At 38.4% G+C, this 17679-nt stretch overlaps 2 protein-coding genes across 2 annotated transcripts; both read left to right on the forward strand.

The window, feature by feature from the left end:
* Window positions 1-2271: 2271 nt before the first annotated feature.
* On the forward strand, window positions 2272-9447 carry TM4SF1 (transmembrane 4 L six family member 1). Its single transcript, XM_054639454.2, has 5 exons — window positions 2272-4317; window positions 6102-6191; window positions 6281-6429; window positions 7822-8002; window positions 8921-9447. The coding sequence occupies exons 1-5, from the start codon at window positions 4141-4143 to the stop codon at window positions 8933-8935; spliced, it is 612 nt and encodes a 203-aa protein (XP_054495429.2). The 5' UTR covers window positions 2272-4140; the 3' UTR covers window positions 8936-9447.
* Window positions 9448-12224: 2777 nt separating this feature from the next.
* TM4SF18 (transmembrane 4 L six family member 18) lies at window positions 12225-17610 on the forward strand. Its single transcript, XM_077183606.1, has 5 exons — window positions 12225-13455; window positions 14271-14360; window positions 15013-15155; window positions 15252-15432; window positions 15837-17610. The coding sequence occupies exons 1-5, from the start codon at window positions 13279-13281 to the stop codon at window positions 15849-15851; spliced, it is 606 nt and encodes a 201-aa protein (XP_077039721.1). The 5' UTR covers window positions 12225-13278; the 3' UTR covers window positions 15852-17610.
* The last annotated feature ends 69 nt before the right edge of the window (window positions 17611-17679 follow it).

The raw sequence follows: 17679 nt of genomic DNA on the forward strand, positions 1-17679 counted from the left end.
GTTGTGGGATTGTTCAGCAAGTATAATTAAAACATTTAATTGACATGAACTTACTAATGGCTAATTCCAGATGCAAGACTGCGTGACCAATCTATGAAGCATATGCTAAGGAAAAAAAACCAGGCAAATGATTTGGTACTTTTCAATTTTCTTTCCTTTTTTTGAGCTTACAGATCTAAAATACATGGTATGATAGAGGTAGTCTGTTTTTTTTCTTCTGGATTAGTAGTTCACTACCAACAGGATCACTTTACGAAAAACACAAAGGTAATTAATGACTGACTTTTGCACCACAAGACCCAAAGACATAACACTGGTAATTTTTGTTCCATGTTTTCAATGTCTGTTTTTTGTGGTTGCTGCAGGAGAGGGGAGACATCAGTGACACACTGCGAGCTGTAAGACCATCTGTTCCTTGTACTGTGCTATGCAGACTTTGTATGGTAAACTGATGCCAATTTTCTGACCCATACAGTCATTACAAACACACAATGTAGAAGAGAGGATGCTTATAGTACTGTGATGCTAATGCCTCATGCTTGTTTAACTTTTGCAAGAACATCACGCTTTTAGGGATAGACTAGAAATCTAAAATGCAAACCTGTGGGTAAATAGTACAGTCCAAGTGAAACAAACTTTTGCTGGCCATTTTGCAAGGCCAAGGTTTCACCTACAGGCTGTTGCAGAAATAGAAAAAGGATTTGTTTGTCCTATGTCCTACTTTTATCATAATAACATTGTTGAAAGAATTAATGAATGCAGGCTACAGCATGGTTTTTGTATGTCACCAGAAAACAGTGTTTGAAGTGGTTTATTTGATTGTGGTATTGCAAGTCCAGGGTCAGTAATAGTTGTTCTTAAGTAATGTTTATGGGTTCTTCTTTAAAGAGAGGGATTTCTGTACACTCATTTAGTGGTAGCTCTGCCCTGATTGTAAGCTTTTCAGTCTCCAAACTGGTAGGTTAAATGGAAAAACTACTTTTGTTGCATAGTTGCTGACTCCTTCTTACGTCAGCATTATTACTAATAAACGAAATGTTTTCTGTATGTGTCAGTGTGTGTTGCTACATAGAAGTGTGAGCACTCACTCCACGCTGACTTCTATGGTTCAGATCAGATTTCTGTCTCAAAGTGGTGACAGAGATAGCAAGCAAGCACATGCATGTGTATTACAGCTGTGTTAGGAGCAATTGCTCTCATAACAATAGGTAGTTGCTTGTGCTCATTAGTAGCTCATTAGTTCATCTGAGGAGCTGTGATCTAATTAATAAAAGTAATCTGGAGACTTTCTTCTCTCTGTGGCCAGGAGACCATAGGTACCAAGGGCTTCACGATGAGCAGTTTCCTCTTGTGACTATCCAGGTCGAGTTTGTCAACCAATGTAGGCTTGAGAGGTGGTGAGGACAATTACAGCTGCATCACAGTGTTTTTTGTGGATGATTACTGGAAAATATGGGTAATGCACCATTTGAACATTGAGAAATGGATGGCAGCATCGATGGGTCAAAGGGAGCTGGAGTTGTCCTAAGGTCACCAGGAGCTCTGTCTGCACAGCTGGCCAAGACCCTGCCCTTAGTTTAGCCAACAGGTGACCACACATTCCCACTATGGTCCCAACAATTGTCTGAGTCAGCACTGGCCTCCATGAGCAGCAACCTATTAAACAGTAAAAGACCAAAGGAGAACAGCTTACAAGAGAATACACGTGGGAATTATTAACCTGTGTAAATACATATGTTATGTTGCCCAGTCTTTCCAAATGAGTCTGTGAAGCCCATGCCATTATTTCCTTTGCTGTGTTTCACCTGCAGATGCCATACAGTTACCACATCCTGTCAATGCTTCCATGAGAGTCATTTTCCTCCATTAACATTTTTCTGATGGTGAAAATGTTAATGAAAATTCTGCAAAGAAAAGTTATATTCTGGTTAGACTTTCTGGTAGAAGCTGTATCATAGGGTGTCCAAATTGCAGTGGCACTAGTCAAGCCCCCTCGATTCACACCTGACCAGATCTTTCAATGTAAAAAAATTGTATTTGCATCAAATACCATGTTTCCTTCCTTTCTTTCTTTCTTTCTTTCTTTCTTTCTTTCTTTCTTTCTTTCTTTCTTTCTTTCTTTCTTTCTTTCTTTCTTTCTTTCTTTCTTTCTTTCTTTCTTTCTTTCTTTCTTTCTTTCTTTCTTTCTTTCTTTCTTTCTTTCTTTCTTTCTTTCTTTCTTTCTTTCTTTCTTTCTTTCTTTCTTTCTTTCTTTCTTTCTTTCTTTTTCTTTCTTCCTTTCTTCCTTTCTTTCCACTGTTTTCAAGGTCATTGGAAGATATTTTAAATATAGAATTGATTTTAAACACAGGGTGTTCTTGATGACGTAATTTTTTTTAAACAAAGTATTACGAAAACCATTATTTAAGTTGTAAATAGAACAAATTTACAAGTTTTCAAATATATGATTAAGGCTAGGGTTTTAAATCCATGTCCCACAGGTGATATGTTGGTGTGGTTGTTGAGGTGGGGGAAGAGTATTGGGTGGTGAGTTTTGGGGAAGGAGTGGTTTGGGCTTTTAGCCCAACAAAATAAAGGAAGTTTTCAGTTGAGCGTCTGTCTTCTTCTGCAGAGGAAACTTGCAGAATATGTTTAGGGTTGTTTTAGTCATTAGAGGTGAAGCACACAATAATGGCCAGCCTATGTTTGTACAATTGGAGGATATTTCTCATAATGAAGGAAGTCTCCAAGGTCAGCATCAACAATACCCGGAGAAGTTACATCACAAAGCCGCAGCTGCACCAGCCTGCTCTCTTCCTCTGCTTCACCCCCCACCTTTTATTTTTGCACACTCTTTCTCAGCATAAGTTGCACACATCTCTTGCAAGAATACCATGGTTTTGACTTGGGCTTGTGTATACCATGCTATTTAGCTATTAAACATACCCCACTCCACCTTCAAAAATGGAACCTGAATATTTTTTTTAAAGTTTCCTTATAGTCTTCTAATATCCTGTACATTCCCAAACTCGATTTGTCTAGCTTCTGGTTTTGCAATGAGAAATACATTGTACTGTGATGATGGCAGCAGCAGCACCACCTGGATCTAGTTTTGGCCTGTGCATTTTAGTTACCTCCTGTCATGTGATGGCAGTAGGCATGGCAGCTCACACCTTTGTGTTGAGCTGTGTCTGAAGAAAAAGGCTCTGGGTTATTTTAGAGAAGAGGGAAAAGAGAAAAGGCTAGATCTTAATTTTTATAGTGCACTTTGTGTCTCTATTTACTATGGAAATTATTGTTACTGGTACATAAAACACCATTTGGAAACCTTGGATATAATCTGTTTCTTTCTTGGCATTTTTCTTTTTGTGTGTGTTCTATACATGATATTTCAGTGCAAGGACTCTCTTTTATAATTCTTTTTTTAAGCAGTATTTTTCATGAGTGTTTTCTTGGTTTAACTGTTACCAAACCATTTACTAATTGACTGTTAATCTAAAATCAGCTTTTCTTATAATGGAAAGAACAAGGACAATCCTAAGAAGCTTACCTGTTCCTTTTATTTGTTTTCCAACCTCCTGGTGAGGTTTTCTGTTGTTCCATCAACAGGATAGTAAAGTGAGAGGTTGCTCTACATACTTCTTATTGCTGTAGACCTTTTTCTGTTTATATCCAAAACTCTGACTCAATGCTGTTGAAGTCAGCCAAGTCTCTCCCTGGCTTCAGGTTGTTCTGAATCAGCCTATAAACCTAAAATTCAAAGCTGCTTCTAACAAAGAAAACAAAACATCTTTCCTTCAATTCCTAACAGAACTTGTGTTGTGGTTTAAGCCTGTTGTTCACATCTAATCATGTTCACCAGTGATTATTCCAAGCATCATATGTTTGTGTGAAATCACCTAGTATTCAGTATTTCCTTCATTGCATTTGGTTAATCTACAATTAATGCATTTTAAAAGGGCGGTGGTGTTCTGCCATCCCTGCCCTCTCACTCTGCAATTGAGAATGGTGGTTAGGAAGGGTTATAAACGTCATCTAGGTAGTTAGGTAACCCCTGGTATTTAAGGAGGTAAGAATAAACACTGATCTTCTTTTAGGTGTGGATAGGTGTGAGATAGGTTGAATCGGACAAGTTGAAGGAGGATTTTTAAAGTTGAAAAAATGTGTTTTGGAAGGTGTGCTAGATGTGTTGGTTATAAGTTGCTCATCCTTGCCCTCCTCTGCATTGTGGCCAACACTTTACTTTATTTTCCCAATGGTGAAACAAGATTTGCTTCAGAGCATCACCTCAGCAAATACGTGGAGTGCCTTCATGGCATTCTAGGTGGAGGCTTTCTGGTAAGTATTAACCTAGTGTCTTCTTTCAAATTTATTTTGGAGGTACTTGGTACTGCTCTTTCTCTACTGGTTACCTGAATTTATTAATCAAATATCTTTGTCAACAGGTGTCTCTGTAGTTGTATATATAAAAAAGAGCTGTATTATCCCATAGCTATAATTAATTATTATTGATTTTGTTATCTACAACATTATGTCGCTTTAAAGCTAAAAAAATCATAGGGTCAGGGGCACAGAATCCAAATGCAAAAGTGAAACAAAGCCTCTCAGCAAGTCACAGTTAACATAAATGGTTAAATCTTAAATTGTTGTTATATTATTGAACTACTTTCCTTTTAAATGTCCCTAAATAATGAGCATTTAGATATAATTCCTTAATTTCTATTATCTGACATGCTGACAGCTATTTCTCTGCCTTAGCTGTTTATTCAGAGGAATTGAGTGGTAGTTGTCAAAGCTTTGCATTTGAGTAACAGGATGCAAGGACTGAGTGTGTTTATTATAGGATGTCATTAATCTGAAGTTCTTATTTTCTATCTTTTCAGTTTTGTGGATCACACTGCAGCATATTTAAGACCTCTAACTCCAGGCTTCCTTTTTCATCTTCTTTTAGAAGTCCTCTTAGAAATAGGTTATAGGTCCCTTCCAATTCTTAAGACTATGATTTTATGATCTCAAGGTGTCTGCAAATCACAGGTTGAAAACAATTGCATGCTAAGGTGTTTTGTGTTGTGAGAGGTGCTTACAGCTGTATTACAGTCCCATTGGGACCTGGAGTGGGATTTGCAAAGACTGGGCTTTACACACAGAATAATACAAATGGAACCAGTGGAACTTCTCCTGCAGTGCACTTGTACAGCCTCTTCTGGACTTGAAGCATTGAGGCTCAGCGTCGGGTTTGAGTAAGGGTTGACAAGTATGTGTCTGTTCAACAGGATAGTTATTGTTCTAGTTTCATGTTAAGTAAGTCTGTGGCATTTGCAAATAACTCTCTACCCTTTCTTTATTTTTTTTCCAGAGTACTCTTGGGTGTAGAGTCTTAAGTGGACACTGTTAAGTGCTATTATTGCTGGTGGGAGGATCCTCTTTTTAATCAGCTCCTTCTTGTTCATTCAGCTCCTTCAGTTCTTTCTTGATTTTATGCTAAAAACTCAGGATGGTTTATGCTTTTCATGGATAGCTTCTGCTTTGTTACTTTGCATTTCTGTCACTGGGAACTGGTTGTGAAATCTTGGAAAAAAGTAGATGTCTATAATAAGATGTTTGTCTGAATTGAGCAAAATTTTATTAGACTTTCTACTGTAGTCAGACTGGTTTTTCACACAGGTAATTATGGTTGCTCTTAAGTAACAAGTATATTGGCAGCAGCTGTTTTTCAAATAACTTTATTTTGTAGTCCTCATTGGAATAAAGCTAATGCCCTTTTTTTTTTTTTTTTTTTTTTTTTTTTTTTTTTTTTTTGGCAGAGCATTTTATTTGCAAATACAGCATTGAATGAAAAGAGAAATTTTTAAAGCTGAAATACTTTAAATGTAGCAACACCCCAACAGTTTCTTTCTGTGCTTAAGTGCAATATTGCCACAGTGGCAATAGAAATATACATGTGCTGGGGTTGGTGATGTCAGTAGTGAGATGCCTACTGTGTTAAATAGGACTAAAGCTGAATGACCTGTACAGCTTACTGCCAAGAAGCAACATAAATGAATGCAGTTTGAGTACTGTATTATATCTGCCCTCTCTGTGCAACCAAAAGGAACAGTGTGGGGTTTTTGTTCCATACCCAGGTACTCATTCCAGCTGCAGTGTTCATTGGGCTTCACAATGATGACTGCTGTGGGTGCTTTGGCCATGAGGGCTGTGGAAAGAGCTGTGCGGTAAGTGAGCCTATACATCCCAGTCCCAGGTAATCCCAAAGACAAGGCGATGGCTGTGCTGAAAGTTCATGTTTATGTCTGCTCTGCAGATGCTGTCCTCAGTTCTGGCAGCCTTTGTTGGGATCCTTGGCTCTGGATACTGTATAATCATTTCAGCACTGGGCTTGTCTCAAGGACCGTATTGTCTTACCCACCTAGAAAGAAACTGGATCTATCCTTTCACTGACTCCTCTGGAGGGTAAGTTGTCTGTTCATGAGGAAGTTATCTCTTCCCAATGTACACATGGGCTTTATTCCAGTACCTTTCAGCAATGTTCAGTAACCATATATCAAAATCTATTCATAACTCTATCCTTCCCAATTCGAACATAACAAATGGCATCAATTACCCTTGCTGCTAGAGTATAAAATCAAAGCCATTAAAAAAATATAGGTGATTAAATCTATACATCATATACTGTTCATGTCCAGGAACATCTCTAACAAAATATAAAGTTTTAGGACTTTGAAGTATTTACAGACTAGGAATAGTAGTTGTTAAGATATTTGTCTTATCATTTGTGTAAGAGTCTGTTTTGTCAATCTTTCTTCTGAAGCTGCTTTGCACCAGCATAAAGTGGCACAATGCCCACATTAGTGACAATGGCATAGAATCTCATAAATGAAACTTGAGAAGATTTATAAGAATCTTTGTACACTGCAGGACAGAGAGGGCAAGAAGCTCCTAACTAACCCTAATTAAGGTTCTCCTGCGAAAAAAGTCTCAGTGTGCTATTCTCCATTAATGCACATAAATCCTGATGTGGTTCATATCACGGCGGGCATTTAAAGTGTCTGTGTGGCTGGCAACCTCAAGGGTGTATCTAGCAACAGCTTATGGCTGATGCCAGACTAGAGACAGTTGGAGTACTAAGAAGCCACATAAAGCTCTTTGCAGCAGAGTTTGAATTTTATATTTCACTTGTATCTCTTGTATAGTTTGTACTTCACTTGTATCATTCCTCTTTCTCCATCTTTCTGACTGTGACTGAGTGTAGAAGAACTAGCTTAAGTCCTTGCTGAAGGCAAGTTCTGATGTTCTCAAGATGTGAGTGAGCAGTAACAGCTGAAATACTGCAGTACCTCACCATATTTTTTCTGTGTTTGGCTCATCCAAGTAAGCATATGAGGGCCCAAAGACAGTGACACAGGAGAGAAAGTGACCCATTTGCCTCAGATCAATGATTGCTATCTTTAGAAAAAAAGCCCAATCTTGCAAAGCTCATGTGACTGTTTTGAGAAAAACCTTTTCTCTTTCAGCTTTCTTGAGTTTGTGCCTCACTTTAACCAGCAATAGGAAACCTTAACCTGCATTTATACCTTAGATTATTTTTTTAGAAAGAAATTAAGACACAGCAAAAATGTGTGGTTGATATTTCAACATCTTCCTAAACTAAAGAAACCTTGCATGGAGTAAAACATTGCTTTTTCTATTCCCTTAGGAGTCTATTTCTAAGGCAACCTAGCCTATTAGGACTCCATAGAGTGAATAGCCTCAATAGAGTTACAGGCTAGACATAATTTGGTTATAGTGTATGGTAAGTATCCTACTCTGACACAATGTTAATATGCTTTTAATTGCTGTGTACAGGTACTTGTTTGAGTATAACAAGTGGTCTGAATGTCAGGAACCTCAAAACATCGTGCAGTGGAACATCACCCTCTTTTCCATCCTGCTTGTTTTGGGAGGAATAGAATTCATTCTGTGCTTCATACAGATAATCAATGGCATTCTTGGAGGACTGTGTGGGTTGTGCTGCAGTCATGAGGAGGTAAGTAGTTTGCAGACATACCCATACTTCCAGATGAACATGTAACTTGTTACTTATACTACTGTGGAGTTTTACTCAGCAATTACTTCATAGGTATTCTTAAGCAACAATTCCCTGTACAGCTGTTCCTATAGCCCTGCTGTGGTTAGAATTTTCATGCAGTGTTTGATCACATGCTTTCAGCTGATTCCTCAACGGTCACAGTAATGTTAATCTGCCTAAGAGCTAGAGGGCTTTTGTCTGTCCAATGACACATGCAATCATCACACTGCATAGGTGATATAACTGAGATACTGATCTCCTGGTGTTTGTGGTCTTTGCCTAAACCATTGTGTTATTTTGTGGTGCTTGTTCTAACTATATTGTATTAGCCTTGGCTTTTGTCCACAGCAGCTCATAAGCTACTGACAATATGCTGCATATAATGAAAACTGCAGCATCCTGGCCTTGCACAGTGGAAGTAAGATAAGAGAAAGAATTAAATTGCAAATAGCTAATAAAATCTGCAGACAGATCTGGAAGGTTTTGGAAGGTGGATTTTTTTTTTTTTAGTGAGGAAAGGAAATTTTCTCCAAATTTCTTTAAAGCCTTGTTAAATAGTTTGGACATATTCCAAAATCAGTATCAGAGCGCTAGTGTTGGAAAAACCATAGTTTAAAGCATGAACCAGATATAATTTATATCACACACTATAGGTAAGCATGTGTTTCACATTTTTAATTGACACAGTTGAGTCCTGGGGCTCTTTCAAAGCTATTGCCACTTTCTTCCCCCTGTCTTCCTTGCTCTAACTCCAGTATAGAAGAGCTATGCTATGGTTTTCTAAATGTGCTCAGGTTAATTTTTGCATTTTTAGTTGGATACAATATTAGCATTCTTTCTATTAATATGTTTCTTTCTTTTTGTTCCCCCCCACAGACATATGTTTGCTAGAAACCTCACCATGTATTGACATTGGTGCATGTGTGTGCTGTAATGAATATACTGTGGATTTTTTTAAAATATTCCAGGCAAACTGAAATACACATTGTTGTCAAACTGTGCTGTTGCCATGAATTTAACTGACTTGGGGCCTTTGCCGTTGGAGTCATATGCAGGTTTTCCACTAACCTGCCTGAACTGAAAGTAAATGTATCCTGAATATCTTTGGTTCATTTCATCTTGGTACAGGCAACTGCCTTAAAACATGTCACTAAAGTGACTTTATTTATTTTTCTCTTTCTACTGACACAACAGCTCTGTACTTTGTCCTGTTTTCCCAATAAAGTTGCTCTTTCATTCCGATCTTGGAATGAACACAAACCAAATCCAGCCTGGCCTGGATAAAAGGTTTTGGTTAGCTGGACCAAAACCAAAGCAGCAGTAAAATGTGGATGACTGAGGGCTTTTAAGAATTTTTCTGAACTTCCCCTGTATTTCACAAATAAAGATTTGTATTAAAAATACCCAGGAGGTGTCATTGATTCCTTCCCTGCCCATGTTGAAACACTGCTTGCCTGGTCTTGGAGTAAAGGACAGTGGTGGCCTGAGAGCATGGATTTAATGCAGTCAGGTTATAACCTGTTTTTCTTCTCCAGCAGGCTCTGCCAGAGTAGGAACTGCTTCCTTGCTTGGTTTGGCTCATTGAACTGGAACAGGTGTTTGTTCCTCAATAAGGGTTCAACAACAGCTCTGGGTCAGATACAACAGCACATGTGGAGACTTAGTCCTGGGTCAGGGCTGGCAGCTCTCAACCGGGGAGCTGAGAGGGTCCCTGCACATCTGAGCCTAGCTTAGCACCTCCTGGTCTCCCAAGGGGGATCACCTCCTGATTGCTCCATTTTATCCTGAGATAAAACAAGATGCGGGCATGACTCTTGTTTTTTGCCTCAGCTACCCTCAGGCCTCACAGCGTTCAAGGAATGCAGCCCAAATTCAGGTCAGTAAAGACAGATTAATCTGAAATACCTGACTTTACTGGCTATCAGCCTGAAGGCATTACTGTAAGGTCCTGGGTAAGAACCTTTGAAGTATGGCTTGTTGCACATTAGAGTGAATGTTTCATCACAAGTACATCTGAATAATGTGCTGCCAACAGCATTGCTGGCAAAGCCAGCATGGTAGCATTGCTGCTGGCAATGGCATTTTTCAAGTGAAAACCAAAATGTGACAAGCTCTTTATTTCAAAGGAATGAGGCTCAGTTTTTGAATTTAGCTGTTCATACTGTCCTTGAAAACAATCAAGTTAGTTTCTATTCATGGGATAAAAAGAAGTTCCAGTGGGTGACAGTGCATCCTTAGGCTATTTGTAACAAGGAGGGTGGTCCTTAAAGACAGCCAGAAACTTCAGGTGTATCTCAGGCTGTCTGCACAGTTAAGTCTGCCCTGTACAAATACATACCTGAAAAAAAGAAGTGAACTGTGAAAGCAAAATTGTCTACATACATCTACACCAGCAAAAGAATTCTCACATGAAAAGAGTTTGTATCTAGAATCTCAGGATACCTGAATTTTGCAAGAGTATTTATTCATACCTAAATACATAGAGGTAGTTGAGGGACTTTAATGCCATTTAATGCCATTTCTTTGTAGTGTCTATCCCTGTCCTATCCTGCTATGGGAGGGAGGAAGGAGAATACCTGCATGCACATATGTATACACACAAAATTCCTTGCAGCTGTGTGATACAGTGTCTTTGTGTGTGAAGATACAGTTTTGAAAAAAAATATCTTCAAGTTTAAATGGGGTATGGAAGGAGAGAAAATAGAAAAGAAAGTCCTCAATAGAATAATGTATAATTACCATGCAACTTAACTTAAGGATATTTGCCTTTATTCTTGCATAATGCTTATTTGTTTTTCTGGTACACACAATAACTTAAAGAACTGAAACAATTTTGCAATATATAGAATTCCAATATATAGAATGATTAGGCTAGCGTTTAGACTCAAATCAGCACAAATGCATGCAGCACCAACAGATTCTTGTAGCCCTAATGCACAGCATTACTGCTCACTCTCTATATTGTCATGTAAAAAATGACCAGCTGGATTATTTTGATGTCTGGTGCATAAGACATTGTTTTGAGAGATTTATCAGTTACACTGTGAAGAAGTGATTGGTTTAGGTTGTATTCATATCAGCTGGTAGAGAAGTCACACAGACTAAACATGAATTTTCGGTAACAGGCTTGGAATCAATTCATGAATAATGACAGCAATGGAAAAGCAGTGCTTGCAACACTTGGCAAGATGCTTGAGAAGCTAGCTTACAGGTTTGCTTAATTCTTAGTATAAAGTAGTTGTTTCCTGTTCTAGTGGCATTGTGTGCCAGAAAAATAACCACACTGAGCTTTGCAGGGCTCAGTTCAAAAGCAAAGTCATGAAGCAGACTGCTGTACTGCAGAACAAATGCTGCTTCAGTCATCATTTCTCAAGGTAGTTTCTAATCAGAACAGGTTATGATGGAAATTACATTAAATTTGATTATAAAATAAGATGCTTGCTACTAATTTTGGCCTTTGCTTTTAAGAAAATATTTCAGCCAATTATATGATATTTGAGTTCTGTACTAAAAAAAATCATGGGGATTGGATGTGCGTGATTTTTATGCAGCTGTTTCCTCTGCTCTCTGTGGCGTAGTGTTGATGACATGAGCTCTGTCTCTGCCTATGAGTCTGGAAAGGCAGGTTTGCTACTAATTCTGATGAGAGGAAGACCTGAAAAAAAGTATCCGTAGTGGTGAGAGAGTAAAACAGGAAATATGAGAAGATCAAGAATGAGGACTTCAAAATGAAGCCTCCTAGGAAAAGAGGAGAGTCACAGCAGAGAACAGGTAGAAGAATGGTGGAATTGTGTGAGTACCGCCCCGCCCATTTCCTTGTGTGATCTCATGTTAAGCGATAGTATGGAATTAGTTACAACGTACAATCCAAACAGCTTTTATGAGAGGATGAGAGGAGCCTCATGTGTGACGAGCCTGAAACAGCTCACATGGAAACAGAAGGAAAATACATTGGGATGTCATTGCTTCTAAAAACAGCCTTCCTGCTTTTGATAGAGGCCCCTTTTTTATTTGTTTTGTGGTGGGGGGTTTTTTGGGTTTTTTGTTTTGTTTTGTTTTGTTTGGTTGGTTTTTGGGTTTTTTGGGGATTTTTTGGGTTTTTTGGCGGTGATTTTTTTGGGGGGTTTTTTTGTTTTTTGTTTGTTTGTTTGTTTGTTTGTTTGTTTCGGGGGGTTTTGGGGGGGGTTTTTTGGTTTTTTTCTGTTCTCCAGCTGCAACTTTGCTATTGAGTAAAGCGTAAGGTCATTCTTGAGTTACTTTTCTGGTGACTCACAGGGGCATAAGACTGAAGGCTTGGGTTTTGCTGCAAGTGTTCAAACTGCCCTGGCTCTGTGTTACTGGGATAGTGTTTAGGTGCTCCGGGATTGGGGAATGATGACATAGACTATTGGAAAGCTGCCTGACTTTGGCTTTGCACAGTGCAAACAGCAGGCATTTCAAAACAACAGCCAGACCTTTTGTCCTGCACAAGAAGTCACATGTACATAGGTCAGGCTTGTAGCTGTGCAAGCTCAGCTGTAAGCACAGAATGAAACAACTGGAGAAATAGCAGGATTTAATGTGCAAAGTACTGGAGCCACATAATGCTGTGGGAAAGAGTAATTGATTAAAAGTGTGAAAATAAGTCTGCCTTGCAGTTTCTAACCAGTGTTAATTGGGCTTCTGTAGTCTTTGCAAGATGGCCCAGACTCAGCCTGCTGCTGAAAGTCATTATCTCATTGGTTCCCCCTTAGGGTCCTCCTAATAAATCTCTGTAGTATAAGGCAAAGTGTCGTCTTCTGTACAGAGACTGGGCATATTTATCTTCTTAGAGCCCCCTTCCCTATGCTGCAGTGTGGTTGAAAAACCTTGCTTCTGTCACAAACTATGTTGCAGTTTGTGTGGTGGGGAGGAGTACATTTTTGAGCAGTACTAGGAAATGAGAGCTTTGAAGTTCCTTCCTGAGTCTGGCTCCTAGACATATTTCATTTGGAAGATCACAAAGGAGGATCTTTTAAAAGGGAAATGACTACATAAAGCCATGTTTAACACAGGACAGTGAGTTTACACAGTGATATTCATCTGTTGTTCTGCTAACTGTTAAGCACTTCTGTTCCTGGAATCACACCCCAGTCACTGGTTCCTGTGAATATGAAATACTGAATCAAGCTGGGGAGGTCAAAATATTTCTTATATTGAAGGTCTTGTAAACTTTTATTAGCTTAGAAGAAGAAAACTTCCAGAGTTCTTGAGAGATGGCTTTGGAGACATGTGGAAACTGTTTGAGTTGCCTGCTGGTACCTCTTGCACTTTGGAGTATTGTTGTGAACATCCTCCTATACTTTCCAAACGGGAAAGCTCTGCCTGCTGCCAGTTACCAGTTCCCCAGCCATGAGTGGTATTTTGAAGGCATCTGTTTCTCAGGTGTGATGGTAAGTGCTCAGTCTGTGAATTTTTAATGAATTGCATTCTACTGCAAATAATATTGGATTACTCTTCAGTAATGTAATTGCTTTAAAAAAAGAGCATATGGATTTCTTCAATAAAAACCACTGCAGGCAGAAAACTCAATCAAACTGAAAAAAATAGTATACTGAATGACAAGTTATGTATGTTATTAAGTGCAAATGATATTGCAGGGTGTGTTGGGGTTTTTTTTCTGCTGTCTTTTTGTTTATATGTAATTTATGCTTACATTATGGAGGCAAACAGTATATTGATTTAATCACCTGTGGAGGTTGAATTAGAGGTCTTTTACCCAAATGAACTTGAAAGACAAATGAAAGTCCATGTGAATGTAATCAAAAGTTTGTGTTACTGCCTTTTTCTAGAGTGAATGTGTTGGTAAGGAAGGCAATACTCTGATTTGTGTGCCTGTGTCAGCACGAAGGTGTTGAACTGATGTGTTTGTATCAATAAAATATCCTTCTTTTCACTGGTATTGATTCTTTTGTTTGTGACCTTGGTTTTATAGTTTCAGCTTCACTGGTGTAGCTGCGCCCAAGGTCATAGCACTTTACTGTGATGGTAGAGGCTGTACTCTTTGTCTTTCAAGTACAAGACACAAGTACACCAGCAGCCTACTAAAACCACTCGAGTTCCATGTATGCCTTGAGTAATTGTCCTATGGATCAGCTTTAAAATATCAAGACAGCAGAAGAGATGCAGTCCCTGCCTTCCAAAGGTGAAGGAGACTTTGGCTTAGTATCTGCAGTTATCTCACTGATCGTATGATGTTCTCTTACAGATCCTTCTTTTGGCAGTAATTCTAATAACACTGGAGTGTAGTGTGTTCTATCGGTGCTGCCAGAGTGAGAGCTGTAACAAAACCTACAGGGTGAGTCTGTGTTTTATTTCTGTGCATCACATTAGTATTTGTTTCCAATGCCTTCCTGCTCCTGCTCCGGCACATCCTGCTGCCCTCTCCACTGCTCTGTTTTCACTTCCTTTCACAGAAGATTCTAAATTGGGTTGCAAGGTCACAGAAAGTGTAGCTTCTTTCATCTGAAGCATAAACAGGATTAAAAAAAATTAGACACACATTTCCCCAAATCCTTGTAAAATAAAATAAGAACACAAAACGAAGCACACCAGCTAAATAGCTTCATCCCTTTGCCTGTATTATTTGGAAGTGGTTTTTTTTCAGAAATTACTTAATACACTCTATCTGGGATGCAGACATATTTAATACACAGCTGCATTCCTCTGGTATTTTGGGAAACAACTTTACAAAAACACAAGTTTAAAAACTCCACAAAATTAATATATAACTTATAGTTGTAGAACTGTCTTAAACTCTGTCTTAATCTTTCTTTTGTATGTGTATTCTTACTATTCTTTACCTGCTATTTTTCTTTCTGGGTTGTGAAGACTGGGAAAATCAAATGTGAAATTCAGCCCCAAGGAAGTAGCTAGACAGACTGAATGATCATATTTGCTGTTGACACTATCCCCACAAGGTAATACTTCTCTCTCTCTCTTTACTTCAGAGTTTTATTTCTATTGTGCTAGCCCTTCTTGGAATTGCTTTCTCGGGATACAGTTGCATCATTTTTACCCTGCATTTGATTCAAGGCCCTTTCTGCAATTCATCAAGTGGATGGAATTATATTTTCAAAGACACTGCTGGGGGGTAAGAAACATTGGTCTAACTCTTCTGGAAGAAATTGTTTATCAAATCAGTAGTCAGAAACATTCTTCTTACTTCAGTCTGGTGTTTCTCTAATAGGTACCTCACAGATTACCCTGCCTGGTCTAAGTGCACAGAACCTGCTAATGTTGTGGAGTGGAATATTATTTTACTCTCGATTTTGATAGCACTCAGCGGACTGCAGTTGATCATCTGTATTCTCAAAGTAGCCACTGAGTTGAAACGAACACTCTGTGGGACCTATTCTGTTTTTGTGCAGGTAACAAAACATCTGAGGTTTATTTATTCAGCATCTCCTTGTCACTGTAGCTTCAGCAATTTCTCTCAGTTGTAGACCTACCCTTTTGATTTATGCATTCTCTATGCTATGGCATATTTTTTCCAGAGAATATGTACTGATAATACACTTGTTTGTTTTGATTCATCCACTAATTTCTTGTGGTATACAGAGGCTAGTGGCTGCTCACTCTGACCTTTTAGACTAGGACTGAGAAGAAACAAAAGTGTTTAGGAAATTAACATGGATGCCAAGTCCCTCACTATTATGTCAGCAGAGGTTGCTGAACACCTTTGTTCTAACATTCAATTGACAGACATTCTTACTAATGTGTGGCTTTCACAGCAATAATGAGAAAGATTAGCACTTTTTTTTTTTACTTGCAGGCTGGAATTCTCTGAAAATGGCAAGGAAATTGTTGCTGCTTCTCCCCCATCCCCAGAAAAAGAGAGAACCTCTCCATAATCCATAGCAGTAGATTTGAGTGCTACAAAGAAAAATGATACCCTTGTCTTAAATCTCTGTCCGTCAAACTTCTATGTTTTGGATAAAGTCTATTTGAACTGTCTGACATCTGCATTTTTCTTCACCTGTCCTGTTGCGCCTGGCAGGGACACTTAATTTTTTTACCCTCCAACTTGTTGTGACAGTAGGGATATTTTAATATAATGGAACTGCTTTTGTATTGAAATCACCTTATTGTTTTTTCTTAATAGGATGCTGTAGAACTGCTTTTGTACTCCCTTGTCATTGCTTAGACCATATGACTGTTTGTGGTTTCAAAAGGGTCTGGTTCAAAGCCTAGTACATCAAGAGGGGTTGTTAGTGCACTGAGTGAAGCCATGATTTCTAAATGAATGAATTTTAGTTACAGACAGACCATGATGGCAATCATGGAAGGAGGTGGGCAGAGCCTACACTTGTCCTTCCATCTTAGAAGTTTGTAACTGCAAAAAGCAATTTCTGAAAAAAGTCTATCAAGTCTTTCTGTGGTAAGAAAGGCACCTGGGCCTGATTGACATATTAGACATACAGGTCTGAACTCAGCTCTACTAATTGGTACATATCAATAGCTGCACTGGGTTTCTTTTCACTTTACACTTAGAGGAAAATTTTTTTCTTTTAGTCAAGTATGATTTGACTTGAGGGAACATATGAGGGAACTTTGTGGGCACCCAGTGCTAGCTTATTAATATTCTTCCAAGTATCCTGATCTTGCTACACTGAAAGGCTAACATTCTTGACAATGATGATCCAATGAAAAAGAATAACCTGTTTTAAATTAGCAGCTAAAAGGTATTTTTACTTTCTCAGAGAATTATTTTTTCATTCTCAGTGAAAATTCAGGGATTCACAATGAAGTGGACACCTGGCTCATTTGCAGTTGCATGGCCAGCATTTGACTGTATTTAGCACTCGTGGTTTTGATTTTTTTTTAGTTTTTTCCTCTGAACACTAAGAGGAAAGAGAAATATGTACTTCAGACTTGCAATAATGCATGTATGCCAATTACATCAGAACTAGTGCAAACTCAGGTACATTGTCATCAAATACTAGCTTTGGGTAAATTATTTAGAAAAAATTAGAATATATCAGTCATTTAGTTCTGTTTCAAGACAATGTTGAGTTTTTGCCTTCATATTCCTTTGTCAGATGGGTTTGTATAGCTGATTTCTTCCTGTAGGATTTCAAGAATGCATCTAAAATTTTAATTGCTTAGTTTCTTTTAAGTTGCAAGGAGTATAAAGTAATTAATAATATCTAAAAATGGGGCTAGTCTTTTGGAGATGGTTCAACCTGGCATGGATTGTCAGGGGTGCATGATACAAAGGCATGATGATAAAATGAGGACTGTGCCATTGCACACTTGTTTTTCTCTAGACTTAAATATGTGACATATCATTTATCTTAAATTATAATCCTGCATTTTTATGGATTTGTGGATGTTGTTTGTGGACAGAAGGAAAAGAAAGAAAACTTAAAAAGCAACCTGTACTCCCACCAAACATCTCAGAGAATCTTGCTGATTTCTTGCCTACAAACTCTGGATCTGTCTTTATCATTTTTTGTGTGATTGTGCCTGGTGAATTTACATTTCCAATCTATCACAGACATCTCTTAATTTTGGGGCTTAAATTAAATAAAGAGACATGTAATGTAGTTCTTGTTTGGCTTCCTGATCCTGCAACCCTTTTTACCCATAATCCAGAATCTGGCATCTCCATTACC

The sequence above is a fragment of the Agelaius phoeniceus genome, chromosome 10 (assembly GCF_051311805.1).
Source record: "Agelaius phoeniceus isolate bAgePho1 chromosome 10, bAgePho1.hap1, whole genome shotgun sequence".
Classification (NCBI taxonomy): domain Eukaryota; kingdom Metazoa; phylum Chordata; class Aves; order Passeriformes; family Icteridae; genus Agelaius; species Agelaius phoeniceus.

Coding starts and splice junctions, on each gene's coding strand:
- TM4SF1 (XM_054639454.2), top strand. CDS start 4,141: ATGTGTTTTGGAAGGTGTGCTAGATGTGTTGGTTATAAGTTGCTCATC. Junction 4,318..6,101: donor TTCTAGGTGGAGGCTTTCTG/GTAAGTATTAAC, acceptor TTCCATACCCAG/GTACTCATTCCAGCTGCAGT. Junction 6,430..7,821: donor TTCACTGACTCCTCTGGAGG/GTAAGTTGTCTG, acceptor TGCTGTGTACAG/GTACTTGTTTGAGTATAACA.
- TM4SF18 (XM_077183606.1), top strand. CDS start 13,279: ATGGCTTTGGAGACATGTGGAAACTGTTTGAGTTGCCTGCTGGTACCT. Junction 14,361..15,012: donor GCTGTAACAAAACCTACAGG/GTGAGTCTGTGT, acceptor TCTTTACTTCAG/AGTTTTATTTCTATTGTGCT. Junction 15,156..15,251: donor TTCAAAGACACTGCTGGGGG/GTAAGAAACATT, acceptor TTTCTCTAATAG/GTACCTCACAGATTACCCTG.